Raw genomic sequence first — 19,656 nt, forward strand, 5'->3', positions numbered from 1 at the left:
ATGGAAACATCATGGAACAAGTTTAAGGAGGTTTTAGAGCAAAGAACCAATGAACATATTCCAAAGATTAAAATTGGAGGCAGGGCTCAACCTCCTTGGTTTGACGCTGAGTCTCATCAGGCCTGCCTAGAAAAAGAAAGGCTACACAAAAGTTATAAAGAAACCACGGACCCTTCCTGCAAGGCTGAGAAGTACTTTAAGTTCTCTAAAAGCAGAAGCGATTTTAAGAAAATTGCCTCCAACAAGATGGCATCTAGCTTTGAGGACGAGGATGATTCGAATCTAATTACAAAGAAATTCTGGTCCTATGTAAAAGCAACATCTAAGAATACTCGCATACCTGAACAGATTCACCTAGAAGATGTACACAAAAGTGATCATTCTGACCAAGCAAACCTATTTAATACCTTTTTTCATCAACAGTTCTCATCGCCTAGTGATTATGATGTACATGTTGATAACACACTCACACAGGATGATATTGATTATGTATCTACCCTTTTCAGTTCGTCTAGGATAGTAGATATTCTCAAGAATTTGAATACTAGAAAAGCTATGGGACCGGATAAAATCCATGGTGAAGTTCTTAAAAAATGTGCCTTTACGTTAGCCCCAGCACTGGAGATTCTTTTCACAAAGTGCTATGTATCCGGCTTCCTACCTTCAAATTGGAAATATGCAATTGTTGTTCCAGTACACAAGAAAGGCTCCAAGAATGACATTAAGAATTATAGGCCAATATCTTTGACTAGCTTAGTTATGAAAGTCATGTTAATAGCCAGGCCGATGCTCTATATGGTAAAGCTAACCAAAAATTTGGCATGCTTAAGAGAAATTGTCATTTTATTAATGATCTGAACAAGAGAAGAGTCTTGTATCTTACTCTTGTACGCTCAATATTCGAACACTGTCCCATCATCTGGCGACCAGCGTCCAGTAGCACTATCAATAGGCTTGAAGGATTGCAGAAAAGGGCCCTCAAATGGATTCGTAATGATTACGGTGTAAGCTATAGTGTAGAGGAAATCTATAATGCCCATTGTAAACAGTTAAATATTCTGCCCCTAAAGTACAGGTTTGATTACCATGATCTCAAGTTCTTTCATTCCCTAGTGCATCAATACCACCCATGCACCACTCTGCCTCAGTACCTTACTTTCTTCTCCGGGTCAAGCCGACTGAGAAGCTCACATCTTGATCACTTATCAGTAATATCTTCAATTTCACATGGCTCAGCTATATCTAAATCTTACTTTTATCGAGCTCATCTCACTTGGAACCGACTTCCTCTTTCCCTTCGAGAGATTATCAGACCAGGTGTGTTTAAAACAGAACTTATTAAACACATCTGGAAGGAACATGTTTGTACTGCATCTGTAGATATTGACCCTAGTTCAGATCCTGACAATTCTTTTTCTCCAGACTACGGGTAGTGTATTTCTCTATTATTTTTGTTTTTATTTTTTTTTGAGGTACTCATCACGCATTTTTGCTTTATTCGGATACAATTTTGATTTAGTCTTTTATATTCAATTATTTAAATTTTATCGTTAAAACTTCATTCCATTGGAAATATTACAAATCAGCCAATTGTAATTGAGAATTTTTGGGTTGTGGCAATTATTCTTAAAAACCTAGAAATGCCTCCTAAGCTCACAGCTCATATTATTTGCCCATTTTTCTCCTTCTGCACTTGGGGCCCAATGTAATTGCTCGACTTTTCATCAGGTCTCTCGAGGCCTTTTGTTTAGTTATTTGGGTGTATTGGTGTCCCCTGATTGTTATCATCGCTGTACACTTGTCAAGGCATTTTTTGGTTTCTCTAGTCCATTTTTAGAAATTCTATACAACATTGATATTGTAATAAATTCTGATGATAATAATTGAAAGATTTCAATAAAAAAAAAAAGACTTAAACGATATTAGCAAATTTGGTAAGTCTTACATAGTCTTACATAGTACATAGTACATACGTCATACTGTATGATGGTTAATAGCCAAAATAGTTGTCATTAGTTGGTCACGTAGCAGCAGGTCACGCACAACTAAACTTAATTAATAAACTATAGAGTAGCCTAGCAGCAGGTTACACACAACTAAACTTTATTAGTATACTAAAAAGTGATTTTATTTGTATTATGAAAGCTATAATGCGAGGATATTAAAGACAAGTATCCAATTAGATTTACAATTAATTAATTAATTAATTAAATTTACAACTAATTAATTAATTAATTAGATTTAAAACTCCTGAGGTATAAAAATCTACCCGGCTAATCTAGAATCTCCTTCAACTCGTGGTTTGAAACCAATTCGTGGTTTGACTGTTCAACGTGAATTTGTCTTAAAATGGCTTATGTCGGTTGTTTCTCGGAAACTCTCCTTTGTTACGCCACATATCTTACACATCCTTTACACATTTTACTAACTTGTCACTTTTGTTTCATTGCAAGGTGTCCTTTTCTTACAATAATTGTGGTTGTTTTGTTTGTCTCCTCACTTTAGAGAGAGGGAGAGAGGGAGAGAGAGAGAGAGGGAGAGAGGGAGAGAGAGAGGGAGAGAGAGAGAGAGAGAGAGAGAGAGAGAGAGAGAGAGAGAGAGAGAGAGAGAGAGAGAGAGAGAGAGAGAGAGAGAGAGAGAGAGAGGGAGAGAGAGAGAGAGAGAGAGAGACAGAGAGAGAGAGAGAGAGAGAGAGAGAGAGAGAGAGAGAGAGAGAGAGAGAGACAGAGAGAGAGACAGAGAGAGAGACAGAGAGACAGAGAGACAGAGAGACAGAGAGACAGAGAGACAGAGAGAGAGAGAGAGACAGAGAGACAGAGAGACAGAGAGAGAGAGAGAGAGAGAGAGAGAGAGAGAGAGAGAGAGAGAGAGAGAGAGAGAGAGAGAGAGAGAGAGAGAGAGAGAGAGAGAGAGAGAGAGAGAGAGAGAGAGAGAGAGAGAGAGAGAGAGAGAGAGAGAGAGAGAGAGAGGGAGAGAGGGATAGAGGGAGAGAGGGAGAGAGGGAGAGAGGGAGAGAGGGAGAGAGGGAGAGAGGGAGAGAGGGAGAGAGGGAGAGCGGGAGAGCGGGAGAGCGGGGAGGGGGAGAGGGGGAGAGGGGGGAGAGGGGGAGAGGGGGAGAGGGGGAGAGGGGGAGAGGGGGAGAGGGGGGAGAGGGGGAGAGGGGGAGGAGGGGGAGCGGGGGAGCGGGGGAGCGGGGGAGCGGGAGAGCGGGAGCGGGGGAGAGGGAGAGAGGGAGAGAGGGAGAGAGGGAGAGAGGGAGAGAGGGAGAGAGGGAGAGAGTACACACACACACACACACACACACTTTATTATCACATTCGGGTCACAAAATGATCAATTAAACCACTTACCACCGACCGATTTAAAAAACCTTTATCATTTGGCTTCGTCAGAGTTTTCTCGGCACTATACCGAACAAAAACCAGCCCCGTAACTCTTACAGTTTTCTTGATTAAGGCTTAAGCCGTTCGGAAATTTCACACAGACACACACACACATCTTGAAATTATTAGTATTGATGATAGTTATCCCAGTCTCCCCCCTCCGTTACCCTTCCGGGACGCTAGGAAACAAGCTGACGGTGAGGTTAGAAGCTTCAAAATGGGAAAATGTGAGATCTAACACTGCGCATCTTTATAAACGTCTCCAATCTACATGAAGAGACAAGAGAGTGTGTAAAGTGGAATACTCCAGAATACACGCGTTAACCCCGGCCCACCTGTCCACAGTGTTAAAATTCTAACCCCCGTTATATTAATAGATGGTTTAGTATTTAAAATGTAAACCCATTTAATGATTACAAAACTCTGTGAGTGTAAGTTTTCCTCCAAGGAGGGGGGGAGATTACTCCCCAGAGCATATGTATATGATTACGACATTTATAATTAAAGAGTTTCATTAACTATAAACCCAGGAAATAGGGCCCTACTTGGAGTATACAGTGTTCCTGAAATAGTTAGTCTCGAGTGGAGGAAGAGAAGGACTACGAACATGCCGTTAAAGCTTGTCGATACATGAATGACGTTAAGGCCCTGTTTCATTAGTACATGTTTAACTGCTACTGCTACAGCAAAAAAAAAAAAAAAAAAAAAAATAAAAAAAAAAAGAAAAAAAAAACCCCCCCCAAAAACCACTATCGTTGGTGCTTTACTTGTACCGCTACCTGTAATACACTAGGGTATCCATTTACCCAGTGAGAACTCTTACGGTCGGTAACTTTTCTATTTTGTTTCAAACTGGGTCTGTTAAGAATTGACGTGACAAGCCCCCCCCCCCCCCCCCCCCCCCTCCCCCCCCCCCCTGCTGGTGTTTTTTAACGCTTTAACCTTATCCTTCCCCAACAGCCAATATGACGAAAACACCTTTGTCGGAACTAAACTAAAACCATCAATCGATCATACCGTCACCACGATTTCACGTGGCAGCAAGCGAACTAATTGACGTGTCTTTAGTACCACCTCTCCACACAGAAAGAATATATTGCATTCGTTGTTTTATTAGTTATGTATCTTTAGGTTTAGTGACGATGAGAGAGTAGTGAAATGAAGATACATTTATATATTCGCGACCAATTAGAATTAGAAATTATTAGAAATGGTATTAAATTTACATACATTTAACAAAATTAAGAAATACATAGTATCAAATTAGAGGGAAGATACATGAAACCCCCTGGGAAGATACAGATTGGAAGAGAAACAGATGTGTTTAGAAGAATGACATTCTAGAAAAAAGGGAAATCTGAAAACGATCTAAGATAACAGATTGTTTGTCATAAATATTTAAAGAGACGTCTCAGTTCCACATGAACCAAAAACGTGTTTCTTAATTAAAGTATCACCGTACCCAGCCGAAACTTTTTAAGTTTTATTTAGGACACCAATATTTTTCACTCATTTCAATGAGTCACACAAGATAGATTTAAAATAGGACTGATTGCAATGGAAGAGCCCGACGGTGGAGAGAATGAAACGGAGGAATCGAAGGAACTGTCGTGAACCAAAAACGCCCTATTATGTGTTATATATATTGAACATTGATTGCTATCAGATTGTTATTAAACGATTTGTTCTTCCCTAGCCTCTATGATTAAGTGTTATCAGATTGTTTTATTTCTTCGCTCACGCTACAACATATTAGGAATTCGGCACCTGAGGCTATGGTCCGCCGAAACAAGTTACATTTTAATTGATTTATTTCACGTAATTTTTGCTATTTGATGTGTATTTCTATCTTGACATTCTATATATTTTAGTAGGGAATATTTGCTCATTATAAACTCACACTTGTTTAGGGTGTTGTTTTAGTAGTACGTATTTTTTCCAAGTCAATGGACATAAAATCTACTAAAACAATTAAATCTACCTCAACAGATCTCGCGTAAGGCCCGAGCGTATCTCATTTGCTAGTTTCATTTCGTATCTTGTACTTTGGACTGTCGAGAAGGCCGTCGATGCTCCTCCAAACTAACAAAATCTACTAAATCATTTAATCTATTCAAAAAACAAAAACTCTTTCCTCTGCATGTCCTGCCCCACCAACTATTTTATCTTAAAAAGATTGGGTTCTTATACATCTTCTTGACTCTAGATTTTGACAGCAAACACAGGTTCGATCTTTAGTCTTGTGATTACATAGTTCGCTCTTCAGTTTGCTAATTTGTGTTTCTAATTAAGTTGCATGCTAACTTATCATTAGAGCAGGGGCTCGTTATTATACAATAATATTGAAACGTTTTTACCCCAACTTGGGGCTAAAGCACTATGGAACCTGGGAAACTGAACCGAGACAACAGTTGAACAACTTTCTTAAAAACTCACTGAGACACATACCAACACCCTGAGATGTATTAATTGTTTTAAGCATTTTTATAACGTAATAAATTCGAGCATTATTTGACACTAGCATTTTTCCGTTCTTTCAAGAATCTATAATAGAGAAAACAGTCAGACCTAACTAATATTGAGTTATTTTCATGTTTCTTATATTGATTTAAAGGTTTACTTAGATGACCTGGTTATTTTGTTTAAACTATTGCTTTTTATTATTTTTTCACAATCATTAAAAACTCACTCAGCTATGATTGTAGAGGTGTACTAACCTTATTGGGAGGATCGTGTAAGGGGAGAGTTAAAATCGTTTGTAAAAAAACGAAAGATAAACATGGAGACTGACTATCTTATATGGTCATCGATTGTCCCCGATGAGCTAAAGGTTTGTAGTTTGCATACAAAAGGATCAAAGTTAACGATTTTTTTTAATATTTCAGTTCAAACAGTTATAGTGTAAGTAGGAGATGAAAATCTGACATCTGCTCGTAAAAATTATATTAGTGCAAAATTCACCATATGATAATTTTTGTGACACAAATTTTGCAAATTTGCAATTTATTTTTTGGTATAGAAAATAAATATCAAACAGATAATAGTAAGATAAATATGAAGACTCTGAAAAGATTGTAAACGGCATGTATACACAATATTGTACTTTGACTGTCGAGAGCCGCGATGCTCCTCCAAACTAATCAAATTCTACTCAAAACAATAAATCTACTCAAAACACAAACTCGTTCCTTCTGCAGGTCCTAACCAGATACTTTTTTATCGTTAAAAAGATACGAGTTCTGAAACTTCTTCTTGACTCTTGATTTTGACATAAACCCAGTTCGTTCTTTAGTCTTGTGATACATAGTTCGCTCTTCAGTTTGCTAATTTGATTCTAATTCAAGTTGCATGACTAACATATCATAAATAGCAGGGCGCTCGTATTATACAATAATATTTAAACGTTTTTAACCAACTTGAGAGTCTAAAATTTTGAAAACTCTTAAATTCATATTTTTATCTAATTTTTTAATTTTATGTTTAGTAAGCACTATGGAAACAGGGACAACGGAACACTGTGACAAACAGTGGAAAGTAGCGGGGCGTCATCAAATACTTAAAGACAAAAATGACAGCGTGGGCCTAAGTTGTCCAGAATTTCGCCTTGACAGGGCTGCAACGACGTTTTTCAAATACTTTCGCATTTTCCGCTGACGATCTGCTCAAGGGAAATATTTAAAAATTTAAATAAATCATATAGGAATTAAAGAATTTTAAAAAAAACCTTGATTATAATCTTGGTTTTGGATTTGTTTCAGTAAATAAGTAGGTTTCAGGAGGGTTAAACTCTATTATTAGTCAATTGATGTTAATTATTATATGAATTGATTTTAAATTCACATCACTCCTGAAGGGATTGTCGAGTGTTTTAGATTTAAATGATATCGTTTTCAGAATGGGGATGAATTTGAAGGGTGGGCTACCAAAAAGCGGAAGCGATGCTAAACTATAAGTGTGTGGAGGTTACTGCTACAGACACTCTCCCTCCCCCAAAAGGAAGACAGCCGCCTCTTCGGCCGGTACCTATGTGTAAGCAGAGGCAAGACCTTACCCGTGAGGTGCTTTTTTTTCCTTATTTCTAATTGGGAGCCGAATGTCAGGGGTGGTTACTGAGAATTAACCGAGACTAGAACCTGGAGTTTATTAGCTGGGATTAGAAAGGGTCGGGGGTTGTGATTTTGGCTAGGGTCGAAACTTCGATGGAGGTTGGAGGCCTCCATGTCGGACCACTGCGAGTATAGTACAGAAACAATTTAATGTGTTTTAATGTTGATATATTTTCAGAATAGCGCCGAGCGAGCCCGTCAAACTTAAGTTCAAACAAAGAAGTCAAATAGGAAATTACCCACGGTGAGGAGCCTTCATTGTCTTATTCTTTTAACAAGCACACTTTGAATCTCACTGAACTACAATGTATCATTAGTTAGATTATCCTATCCTAAGTTAAAGAAATTCATGATATTAAGTAGAAAGAAAAAAATGATTAAATATTTGTTAGCTTCAGATACCCTAAACATTTTAATCACTAAGATTGTTTTTCTCACAATCAATTTTAACTTGATATATTTTTTCAGGATCTGCATCTTACTGGATTTGGAGGTTAGATTAACGACCCCCCCTGATCTGGATTTCATTAATCGTTAGTGACGACGCGCTATTATTTTTTTTTAATTTTAAAAAATGTATTTAGACCAGATTAACATTTTATACCACACATTTTATACCACGATTTAACTGACATCCAAATACTATCACATTTCCCAAAGATGAACAAGTTTTGTTTAAGGTTTGCATTCAATATTTAAATAAATCATATAGAATAATAGAATTTTGAAAACTTGATTATTAAATCTGGGTTTTGTATTTTGTTTCAGTATAATAATAGGTTACCCAATGTTATGATTGGTGTGTGACAAGGTAAACGCAAGGATTTGAAAGCTAACCAAAACCAAAACCCAGGTATTCATCTGAATAGTATTTCGGTTATTATACATTAATTTACTAGAATATATACATCCCCGTTCAACTAAAAAAGTGTTAAAAACAAATTAGATTTAATAATTTACTGAATTCGTTAAAAAAATGTGATTGATATAAATCATCGTACAAAATTTAAATGTTTGAAATCGTGGTCAAAATGTAATCTACAAAATGTAAGTGAACTCACGTGAAAATTTGAAACGTGTTGCGCTCGCATACACGATTTTTAAACTTAGCGCATTCCGTCTTAAAACAAAAAATAACGTGTTTCTCTTCAAAAAATAAAGACGTGACAGGGAATATTTATAACTTTATGTTGATTTGGATAATTTACTGGATTAATGTGTGTTATATTTACACATTCAAAATAAAACAACTTGTCATAAATGTGATAATGAAACGTGTTTTATGTTCCTCCCGTTTGCGGTAACTTAGCCTTGATCTGGTGGTTTCTATCATGTGCAAAGTTTTGCTTGGCCAGAAGCGAAATTTGGGTCATGGCAATTCATGCTTTCTTACATAGGTTAGGTTTCATAGTGCTTACGTTAATTTCTATGGCATGCTCAACCGTGGTTAAGTACAGCGTTGGTGCAGTGAGTATAGGTTCAATGCTGCCGTTTATGTGCAGGCTCGGGGTAGATTTGAGGTTGTATTACCACTATAATCGAAGTTTTCGGCTCTTGTACTCTCAGGTATGCTAGCTGTTTTCTCGAATTCACCCATCAGTAGCTGTAGAAACTGTGCTCATACTCTTGTCTCCAGCTCAACTCTCGGTGTATCCGGGATTCGTTTGTTGCTATCGGTTCTGACACCACGATCTCTTATTACCTGTCCAAAATGCTTGCGGTAGACTCCATCAGGTGTCTTGATCAGTAGCTCTTGTACCTTCCTTACCCTCGATAACACCGTTTTCTCCAGCACTTCTGTTCTCATCATAGCACGATATAGTGTCATCAATTTCAGATCACGAAGTCTCGATTCAGTCAATCGTGTTATGATCGTTTAATGCAACTTTGGCAGAAACTTACTACTCGAACTCGGTGTTAGAAAAACTCAAGGCGGTTCTCGTCCGTCGTTTCATTCTCGCAACTGCAGGCTCTATCCGGTAGTGGTGTGGTGGTGTGTTGCGGTAGTTTTAGCAGCCAACAGCCAGTTACACATAACGTCAGGGTTTTTCAAGATCATCACGTTTCATAGCTCTTTTAAACAGTCCGACTGCAACTTCTGCTTGTCCATACTTGCAGGTGAGTAAGCAGGAATAGCACGTGTACCGAATCTGGTTATTGTTCGTGAAATGTCTTTTAAACTCTCTGAAGGTTAAACCGATCCATTGTCTGATATAGTATCTGGGTAGTCCCCAAGTAAAGATGTCTCGTAACTCTTGAATCCTCTCTTAATTGTAATGTTATTCGTCATTCTAACACTTCTAACCATTTTGATTCGAACATTAACTAATCAGCCAATAGGATCAAGAAATGGCGTCACTGAAATCTGATGAATCCGCTCCAAAGTACTCCTTAGTTTTAGCCCATGGTGTGGTGTAGATTCTAGCGGTTTCTTCTGGTTTTAGTTGAATGGTTCACAATAGTTTAATCCATTTTCTCGATCTCAGCATCATGTTTGGCAATAATACATAGCCTCTCGCTAGTGCTTTGGTCTGTGATAAATGCCATGTGTGTTGCATGTAGCATAGGAAAGCACGCTCTTTCTCATACTCTTGGAATAACAACTCGAGATCCCCAGACAATAAGTTCTGGTCTACTGACACTCGTTGCGACGTGTGTTAAACGGTTTTAGCTCGACATCAACAGGGGTTTTCTCGTTCCAGACGTCCTTTTACGGACTGTAAACACTCGACCAATGTGTCTTGGTTCTCATTATCGTGTAGACTAGCTATTAACTCAGCGTCATCAAAGGTTTGTCTTCACCGTAGTAGTGCACGCTGTGAATACAGTATCTAGAGGGTTCTTTCAAATCCTCTGTTAACCGTCATCTAACTCTCTTCGTCTTGCCGTTTGGTCAAAAGGCCAGTGGAAAACGGGAACATTAGTCAACGCCATTACAATGTTTACCAGTGGGTCGGGAAACTGGATCTTGGTAAGTTGAACCGACTTAGGAACAATGGACCATCGTTGTAATCGACCTGCCCATGCTAGGAATTACACGACTAGGGTGAAAGATAGATTCCAGCGCTTGTGGTCTGTAACTAGGTAAAATGGTCGTCCAAAAAGATAACGGTGCAGTCTTCTTACGTCGCCCATACTTAGTGCCAAGGACTTCTTTTTCTATCTTTGATTCAGTTTCTTCTCAGATTTCGTCAGAGTTCGAGATATATACTCGATCGGATCGCTCTGTCCCAGTTCATCCAATTTTGTGACTAACAGCTCTAAACCAACGGGATTGAAGCGTCCGTGTCAAGCCTTAACTCCAGCTCAGGGTTGTAAACTGTTGAACCAAGTCAGACGATAACAGCGCTTTTAACTCATTCAAAGCTTCTCTTTTCTCTATCTCACAAAGTGGAATATTCTGGTCAGCGGGGTCTTAAAACGGTTTAAGTGTTTCAACAACTGTTGGACATGTTGGATTAAAACGTGAATAGTACTGTGCACCACCAGAAATGATATTCATCTCCGCTCTAGTAGTAGGATACGGTGCTCTCACTAGCGTTGTTTCAACTTTTCGAACTCAGCGGTCTTATTCGTCAGCAGCAGATACTTCAGCCTAGAAATGTCACCTTAGGCTCCATGTTATACACACTTGTCTAGCCGGCATTTGTAGCCTCTCATTCTCTAGTGCTGTAAGCACCAGTTTTCACGTTCTTCATGTGACTCTCTTCATCAGGTCCAGTTATTAGAATGTCGTCAAATCGCCATGCTGTGTTCTCTGTCTTTCTCAAGGTTTCATCAATCTTGCGTTCAAATATCGGTCCCGGCAGATGAAATACCGAATGTAGAGAAGTAGGACTGAACAATCCTTTGTGTGTGTTCTAAAGTCACTATCTTTGGTCACATTCTCTCAAACTTCAAACTATTATAAGCGGCTCTGATATCAGCTTAGTAAAACAGTGTTCCCCGACAATCTTACTCAAGCAATCTTCTATCGTAGGAAGTGGTGTAAATAGCTTGTGTCATGATTAGGATGTTACGGTAGTCTTGTAGTCACCACATATGCGAATCGTACCATCCGCTTTCATGTCAGGAAACTATGGGTGAAGCCCAGGTCTGAGTGCTCTAGTTGGAAATCAGCTGTCATTCTTCACTACTCGTTCTATGGGCTTTCCCAACCTTACTACGATGGCAAAGGGACCTGCCTGCATTGCAAAACTTTGCTCTGCATAGGCTTAAATTGTAGACAAGCTTCGAATCTTTAACAGTTCCAACACCTGGATCGAACACAGGACTGCGGGAGTATTCACTAACAAATTCATCTCTCTGAAGCTTGGAGACTGCGTAAGATTGCTCAACATCAACAAGTCCTATCATATGATCCAACCATTCTTTACAAAACATTCTGGATGAAACACTCTCGACCTCAGGAGTGTGGGAAACCGACAATGACCAACATTATAGTGGTAAAATCCATTCTTGCTCATAAATTCAACGTTTACTAGGGCCTTGCCAGTAATGCTTTCACTATTAAAATTTAGCTACTCGCAATTTCTGGGGTTCATGGAACATTCTCGGGCAAATTAGTAAGGCTAGTCTAGCAAAAATTCAGACTTACTTATATCAGCTTAACGATGAACCAGTAGTATCTAAACTCATTTTCAAAATCTTATTCATTAATCTTTACTTTCAGAAAATGGTTTTGATTACAATCAATACACACTGGATAAATTAACTAACAAAAAACTGATGCAGGAAAGAGTACCATCCGGGAACAGGAATCTTGGATGGAATCTGGACAGGATAGCAGTCTCACGCAGTACATCGTGTTCTCCAACTTTGGTGTGTGTCCATATCAGCAGCGCAAGGGGGGAGTGGGGGCGTTGCCATCATCTTGATCTACCATCCCTTATCACAATGGGATTGGCTTCTTACGCGGAACGACGGTTCTTCGCGGATATGTCCGGGTTTGCGACAGTCTTCTGACAACGAAACTTTGCAGTTTTTCGCAACATGAACCCACAACAGTACAACGTGAACTAACAATGCTTAGGCGGCCTTCTGATGGAACTTAGAGTTTTGAGGTTTGTGAAAACTTCCGGGTTTTTGAACATAGTGTGTTGTGACTGCCATTGAACTTTGCAGAGCGTTCTCCTTCGTCTGAGCTTTATCATACAGGTGGCAGGGACGTGTCGTGGTAGCAGATTCTGATATGAGTTCAGCACGTATGCCTATAGGGATAGTCCAGCCACAATACGTGTACGCCCATTAAATCCAAACAAATCACCGAACTGACAAACATTAGCGCTTCCTTCAATCGTGACATAAAAGTACCGTAAGGATTCACAGCAATCTGATTTTAATGTCATAATACTTCTGCTGTTGAGCTACAAGTTTGTTTTGGGTGTTTAACCGATCAACAAGGTTTTATTCAGACCGGTAGCGTAGTTAAGTGTCTTTAATTTCAGCTGGAATGTAAATGCACGCAAACTTCTTCAACGCGTCTGCCCCAGATTGACGTTAACAGTGTTCTCATGAAGTTCTGCTTTTTTAGCCGTTTTCTCGTTTGCGTCATTCTGGTAACTTTTTGCGTGTGCGAAAAATTGAACACAGAAGCGGCTTCGTTTTCAAAGATTTCAGCCACCTCTCTGGACACAATCAGTTTCCTTGGATAAGCGTAGTGAAGGTCGAAACCCGACTCGTCGCCAAAGGTTATGAATCGTTGTGACAAGGTAACGCAAGATTGAAAAGCTAAATCCAAAACCAATACCCAGGTAGTCATCCTGAATATGTATATCGGCTTAATTCATACAATAAATTTCTGAATATATAAACACCAATTTACCCCCACAGAGTGTATCGAAAGAACCAAGCTTGAAGGGGAACTACTTCGGCTAGGTAGATACTAAAATACGACAACTACTCAGTCATATTACCCAAACAATGAAAACCTACCCATTTACCCACAGAGGTATCGAAACGAACTCAAGGCACGGAAGAACTTCTTCGATTGAGGTATTGAACCGACGACAGTCTGTCCCTCTGACATACTGAAAGAACTACTTGAAATTACCCCAGATCGGACAAACCACTACTACGAAAGTCGTATTATATAAGTGAAAATTCCACAAGTACAGACAACACCATCAGGACTACAACTAAAATCAGCAAATTAAAGGTGACCCCGTCTTGGGCTGAGGGAGAGACACCGAGAACATAATTGTAGACAGAGATGAGCTTCGGTCAGGACTCAGCAGCCTTAGCAATAGAGGGCTTCCCGCTCAGAGCTCTTGAGGCGAATACGGTGCTCTGGCGGCTTCCCCCCATTCCTCGAGGGAGGTACCAGATTATGGACTAAAACTGTAAGATATTGATTTATATTCACTTGACACTTTTTTACGTTTCCTTTTATATATATTTTTTTTATATAATCATTGCGTAATATAATACATCCTCCTCCCATGTCGTTAATAATGCGTAATTCTACAGGATGGTATGGTATAGTATGGTGGGAATCCCTGAACTAACTTATAGCTATAGACAAAATCAAACAAAAATGGTAATTTTGTTGTAGAGGACTGGGACAAAGGGAAGAAAGTCTCTAGGAGTCTCGTTGTTAACAAGTAAAGATGTGAGTATTAAATGATATTTCAATTACTTACACAGCTTTCATGCGTCCTCATACTGGCCCGGTTCATAAAACAAAAAAATATTATCAATAATTACGGCGATGGCTATCTGTTGTTTCTTTAGGCCAAATAACTACCCAAAAAAATTTTGAAGCTTCAACTCCGCGGAAAACCCCCACATGCCTCGCCATTTTTTTACATCAATTTATTAACAGGTAAAAAATCTTCCTATTCATCAATTTAGCATGAAGGAGTGATTTTAGGTGCTCCAACAGTTTGGGTTCTAATAGAAATGGTAGAAAAAGGTAACTTTAGGCAAAGTCTCATGTCTCCACGGCGCTGGTTTAGGGCACCAGATCTCGCTGTCTCCGCCTCCGCTGCGTGAGTGGTGGCGCTCAGAACCTAAAGTCGTTAGAGACATGAGCACTTCAACTAATAAAGTTAACCTTTTCCTACCTTTTATATTAGTGTAGCACCAGATTCAGGAGATCAATCACTATTCCTTCATCCTTAAAACGACAATTCATATGAATTTTGCCTGTAAAAGTTGATATCTTGATTGTCAATTAAACATCGTAAGCTTTTAATACTAAAATTAATTAAATGGAGTCATATTACTTCACACAATAGTTACTCACAATATGAAACTTATAATAATACAGGAATGTCTTTTGGATTCCACGTCTCCACTACCATGGAACTGAAGAGGTAAGTACATAGATCGTCTTTTATTAATAATCCAACAGATCATATTATATGAAACCTTTTCCAGTTGAAACTTCGTTGGTTGCATTGTGTTTGCAATATTTCTTGCATTACAATTACGAGTGAAAATAAACATTACTTGGGTTTTTGCCCTCTTCAAGCCCATCCTCCTCCTTACATTGGAAGTCGCATTCCGGTGACTATGTTTATGAATGAGCAGTCACTGTCGAGAACGAGCGTCGAGAGTATTGGGAATAATGTCATCTATGGCGGGGAATTTCCCCTCTATACCGTGGAGAATTTCCCCCTCTTCATGAATTCCTACAAGAATTTAACAAGTATTCCCCCATTTGGGAGGGAAATCAGTCCTTCGGCTTCAAGAAATTCAGTTTACAGAAGAGATTCATTTAGAAGTTAGATCATTACTGATAACTTAGGTAAAAAGGATTAGAACAGATGCTACTTTGTTAGCTAATGCTGGATATTTATAGTTTATTTACTTTAACTTTGTCTTGACGTATCAGTAATGAGATTACTTGTACCTCGTTATTTCGAGAAATCATCAGACCTTATTATAGTGATCGGTGACCCTGTCAGTGACTGGACTGAACGAGCTATGAAGGAATCATTGGATCTCATTGATAATGATCCGTCAGTGACGAGCTTATGAAGGAATTTTTATTGGATCTCATCTATGCTGATCTATCGGTGGGACGAGTTATTAAAGAATAAGACCTCATTAAAATCTAGTTTGACGAAAATATTCCTTTCTGGCAACAAATTCCTTTTGGCAACGAAGTTTAGTCAGCTTGCTTGAGTGAGACTTGGGCGATTCCGAACAACCAGGGTACCTAAATCAGAACCTGCTGACTGCTTTAAAGGAATCAGTTCCACTTTCCAGTTGCAGGGACCGAGAAAGTTTCAATGTCGAAATCCAAGTGACTTCTGTATTTATATTTTCAAATTGTGGTAATTATTGTGTGAAGTATTATGATCCTCCTTTAATTAATTTTAGTTTTATAAGCTTACGATGTTAATTGACATCAAGGATATCATCTTGTACAGGCAAAATTCCTATGATTGTCGTTTTAAGGATGAACAGGTATGTGTTTAGATCTCTGAATATGTGCTACTATAATATAAATGGTAGGGAAAAGGGTTACTTTAGTTTAGGTCTCATGTCTCCTCAACGACCTTTAGTTTGGCGCCAACCATCAGCAGCGGCGAGGCGAGACGGAGGATCCGGTTGCGCCTAAACCAAGCGCCGTGGAGACTTGAGACTTGACTAAAGTTAACCTTTTTCGACCATTTACTATAGACCCCAAACTGTTGGAGCACTAAAAGCACTCATTCATGCCTAAATCGCTGTTAATGAAAGATTTGTACTGGTTTAAAATATTGATGAAAAAATTGGGGCGTTTGGCATGTGTGGGGTGGTGTTTCCGGTTGGAGTCTGAAGCTTCAAAATTTTTTTTGGTAGTTATTGGCCTAAGGAGCAACAGATAAGCCTATCGCCGTAATTATTGGATAATTTTTTGTTTTATGAACGGGCTACTCCATACTTTAGAGTTGTTAACCAATTTAAAATGTCAAGGTTGGTTTCTATATATAGTGTTTCATAATAATTTAATGGTTTTCTTCTTGCCCCAGTTCAATGGTTACCAACCATACCAATATTTCATACTTTATTACTCATCAAATTTATTATTAATTATTATTATATTTTTTAATTCTTAGTCCTCTATTACCAGTTTTTGTATGATAGGAATGTCCTGTAAAATGGTTAGATCTCGCATTCACTTATGTTGGTTAACCTAATTACAGGATGTTCTGTATACGACTAATCCTAAGTTATATTTAACCAACTTAACTTTTCGAAATGAGTAATTTGTTGTTGTGAACTGGAGATATATAGAGATTGGGTAAGAGTAGATAGATATAAACTAGGAGTTTCAGAGTGAACCAAAGAAGATGTGAGTACGCGCTAAATATATTTCATTAATTACCAGATTTCAATTGTCCTCCATGCTTTAGAGTTTAATAATAATTTTTACACATTGTGCCAAACCTTTAAATGGGCAAATAACTTGGGCTTGGAATCGTTTATATTTCATTTCCTGTTGTCATTTTTCTCTGAAATCGTTTCCTACTTTTATACTTCTCCTAAATTGTTACCGGGGACAACTGAAACACTGAGAAAAATGTTGAAGTAGAGGGGCGAATAAGTTATCTCAGACAAAGATGTAGAGGGGCAAAGATTGTCCAAAAATTTCGCTTAATGGCGGTAATGAATCCAAAATTCTCTCAATTTCCCCGCTGATGAACAGGAGATGTTTAAGGTAGGCATTCAAAAAATTTAAATAAAATATATACAATTAAAGAATTTTAAAAAACTTGATTATAAATCTTGGTTTTGTTATTTGTTTCAGTAAATAAGAGGTTTCAGGAGGGGTTAAAACTATATGATTATTCAAGTGAGTTAATTCTTTCTGAAAGATTTTTTAAAATCACATTCAACTCTCGAAGGGATTGACGAGTGTTTTTAGATTAAATGATATCGTTTCAGAATGGGGATGAGATAGAAGGGACTGTGGCTACCAAAAGGGAAGCTATCTAACTCTTACGTGTGGGTGAGGTTACTGCTACAGACACTCTCCCTCCCCCAAAAAGGATAAGAGAGCCGCCTCTCGGCCGGCTATTTATGTTCGACATAATTACGGTGGATTACCTTATGAGTACATTTTTGATTTTTGTACCACAAATTAATCATGGTATATTGCGGATTTAAAAAAATACCATATTGCATGAATTAATCCGGAAATGGAAAAATTGTGTATGAGGGTAAGGACGCAATTGCTAACAATACTTCTTTGTGCCCGTAGACTACAAAAATGACATTTATGGTGTTTATGACTGAAATACTACTTTGTGTTCTTTGTGCAGTTGAGCGCTAACGCAGCTGTCGGATGATGATGGTAATATTGACCAGAAAATCGTCTATAACAGTCTACAGTTCCATCAATGAGAATTGGCGTGATTTAATTTACATTCATAAATTTGTATTTTTCAAAACTTTTATATAGTGTTTTCAATTGTAAACTTTAACTTCGTAGTTGCGGGAGAAAAGTTTTTATAGTATATTAAATTGGTAAAGAATGATTATTGATAATTATAAAGAATGAGAGATAAAAGGAAAAGTGTGAGGAGGAATATTGTATGCGCGTATGTATTGTTGTGGTAGTTATGTTTGTCAGAGTAGTTTGGGTATTGCGGTCTGGTGAGCATAAGAGAGAGAACACCGCCGTTTTGTAGAGCGTGTCATTTGGGCCCGGAAGCCGCTGGCTCACGAGCTTCAACGATCCGGCGCTCTGGGCAGTACCCACTTGCTGGTGTTGTGGTGGGTGTTATTAATTTTTGTTTGAAATGTTTTATTTTATTTTATTTTTTAGTGGGTAATTTATAAATATCTTTAATTTTGTAATTAAATATTTATTTCTTTGATATGGTGTTTGATTTGGTCCTACTGCGTATTCTCTATTTCCACATGTTAACTCAAATCTTATATGAAATGTGCCTACTTTGGGTTTGATAGATATTTGCCATGATTTAAATTATGTGTCTTCTCCTAGAGAATTTAATGTTTTTAGATTTAGAGGCTCATGGTTTGTTTGTTTTTTTTTCGCCACTAACAAAACAACCTTCAGTTTTCATGACTTCCGTTTTCACCTATTGTACCAGTAGTATAACCGAATAACTTAACCAGCCGTGTGAAATCTAGCACAATATTCCAACACGTTTCCGTAGTTTTTAGGATTAATCTGTGATGGACATGAGAAGGAAATTTATGAATTGAAACATACGTTTTTTTTTTCCAACCTAGTCATACCACAGCTTCATAGCTCAAATGTTTTAAAACAGGTGAGTGATGAACGGACAGTGTCGTATAGATGAAAGATTGAATTCATTTATTGAAAGTTCGAGTAATCGAATACGTGTTGACTTGAAAGAGAAGACGAACGACATAAAGCTGGAAAAAATTTTGTGTTGGTGGACCGAGCAGTTGGCCGCAGAAAAAAAAGATGTCGCGCAATAAATCCCAGACAATGTTTTTGATCACAGTTGGACTGCCCTTTGGACTTCTATCTATTTAAACCAAAGTCAATGTCGATTTTAAAAACTGTCCCCAACACTATTGGACAAGATCAGCAGAATTACTCTGTAACCCTGACTATCCTTGCCTGGAAGGGATAAGCAAATTTAATTATAGCATAGATAATCACTGTGTAGTAATGTGAATATCAATAGAACCTGGCCGACTTTCACTGTGTACAAAGATAATAGATAGTGTTGAAGTCAAGTATACCATACCTTAGAGAGATTGATTGGGTTATTAAAATCTAATTGGAAGCTTATATTTAAGTAGTTTCATAACAGTTAATTACATAGTCAATATACAGACGTTCAATCTGAGATACTGAGCTATGCACTCTTAAATATATTTATTTTATTTTAAGATTGAAAAAATATATTTCACCATCGATCTCGAATTGTTATTCAATTTATTTTCATTAATCACAATCAATCCCAAAAAAAAACCTTGATAAGGTTGAAAAAATAGAAGTGGGCGTATCTACTTATAACCCCCCCCTTTTTGGTTTAAACAGTTTGTTTAAACATGGAGAAAAACGTTGTGGAGTATTCTATAACAAAGGTAATTTGTCGATTTTGAATCAGTAGGGGAGTTGGATTGTTAAAAGTATTTTGTTTTAAATCAGAATCCATGTATCCGGAACCCTATTTAGTTCGAGGGAACAGAAAGCTAAAGTATTCTTCTATCCTTGGAAACGATCTCCT

General features: G+C 38.0%; 2 protein-coding genes across 2 annotated transcripts in view; both read left to right on the plus strand.

Annotated features, from left to right (window-relative positions):
* LOC134822366 (mucin-2-like) overlaps positions 1 to 19,656 on the plus strand; it is a 100,782-nt gene that overhangs the window by 13,029 nt on the left and 68,097 nt on the right. The gene's annotated exons all lie outside the window — the stretch shown is intronic.
* The window catches only part of LOC134822178 (uncharacterized), a 25,548-nt gene continuing 5,892 nt past the window's right edge, over positions 1 to 19,656 (plus strand). Inside the window, exon 1 of the mRNA XM_063833093.1 lies at positions 1 to 373. Coding sequence (XP_063689163.1) covers positions 1 to 373 — 373 coding nt within the window. The remainder of the gene's footprint in view (positions 374 to 19,656) is intronic.

This window comes from Bolinopsis microptera, chromosome 10, assembly GCF_026151205.1.
Source record: "Bolinopsis microptera isolate Bmic1 chromosome 10, MBARI_Bmic_1.0, whole genome shotgun sequence".
Taxonomy (NCBI): domain Eukaryota; kingdom Metazoa; phylum Ctenophora; class Tentaculata; order Lobata; family Bolinopsidae; genus Bolinopsis; species Bolinopsis microptera.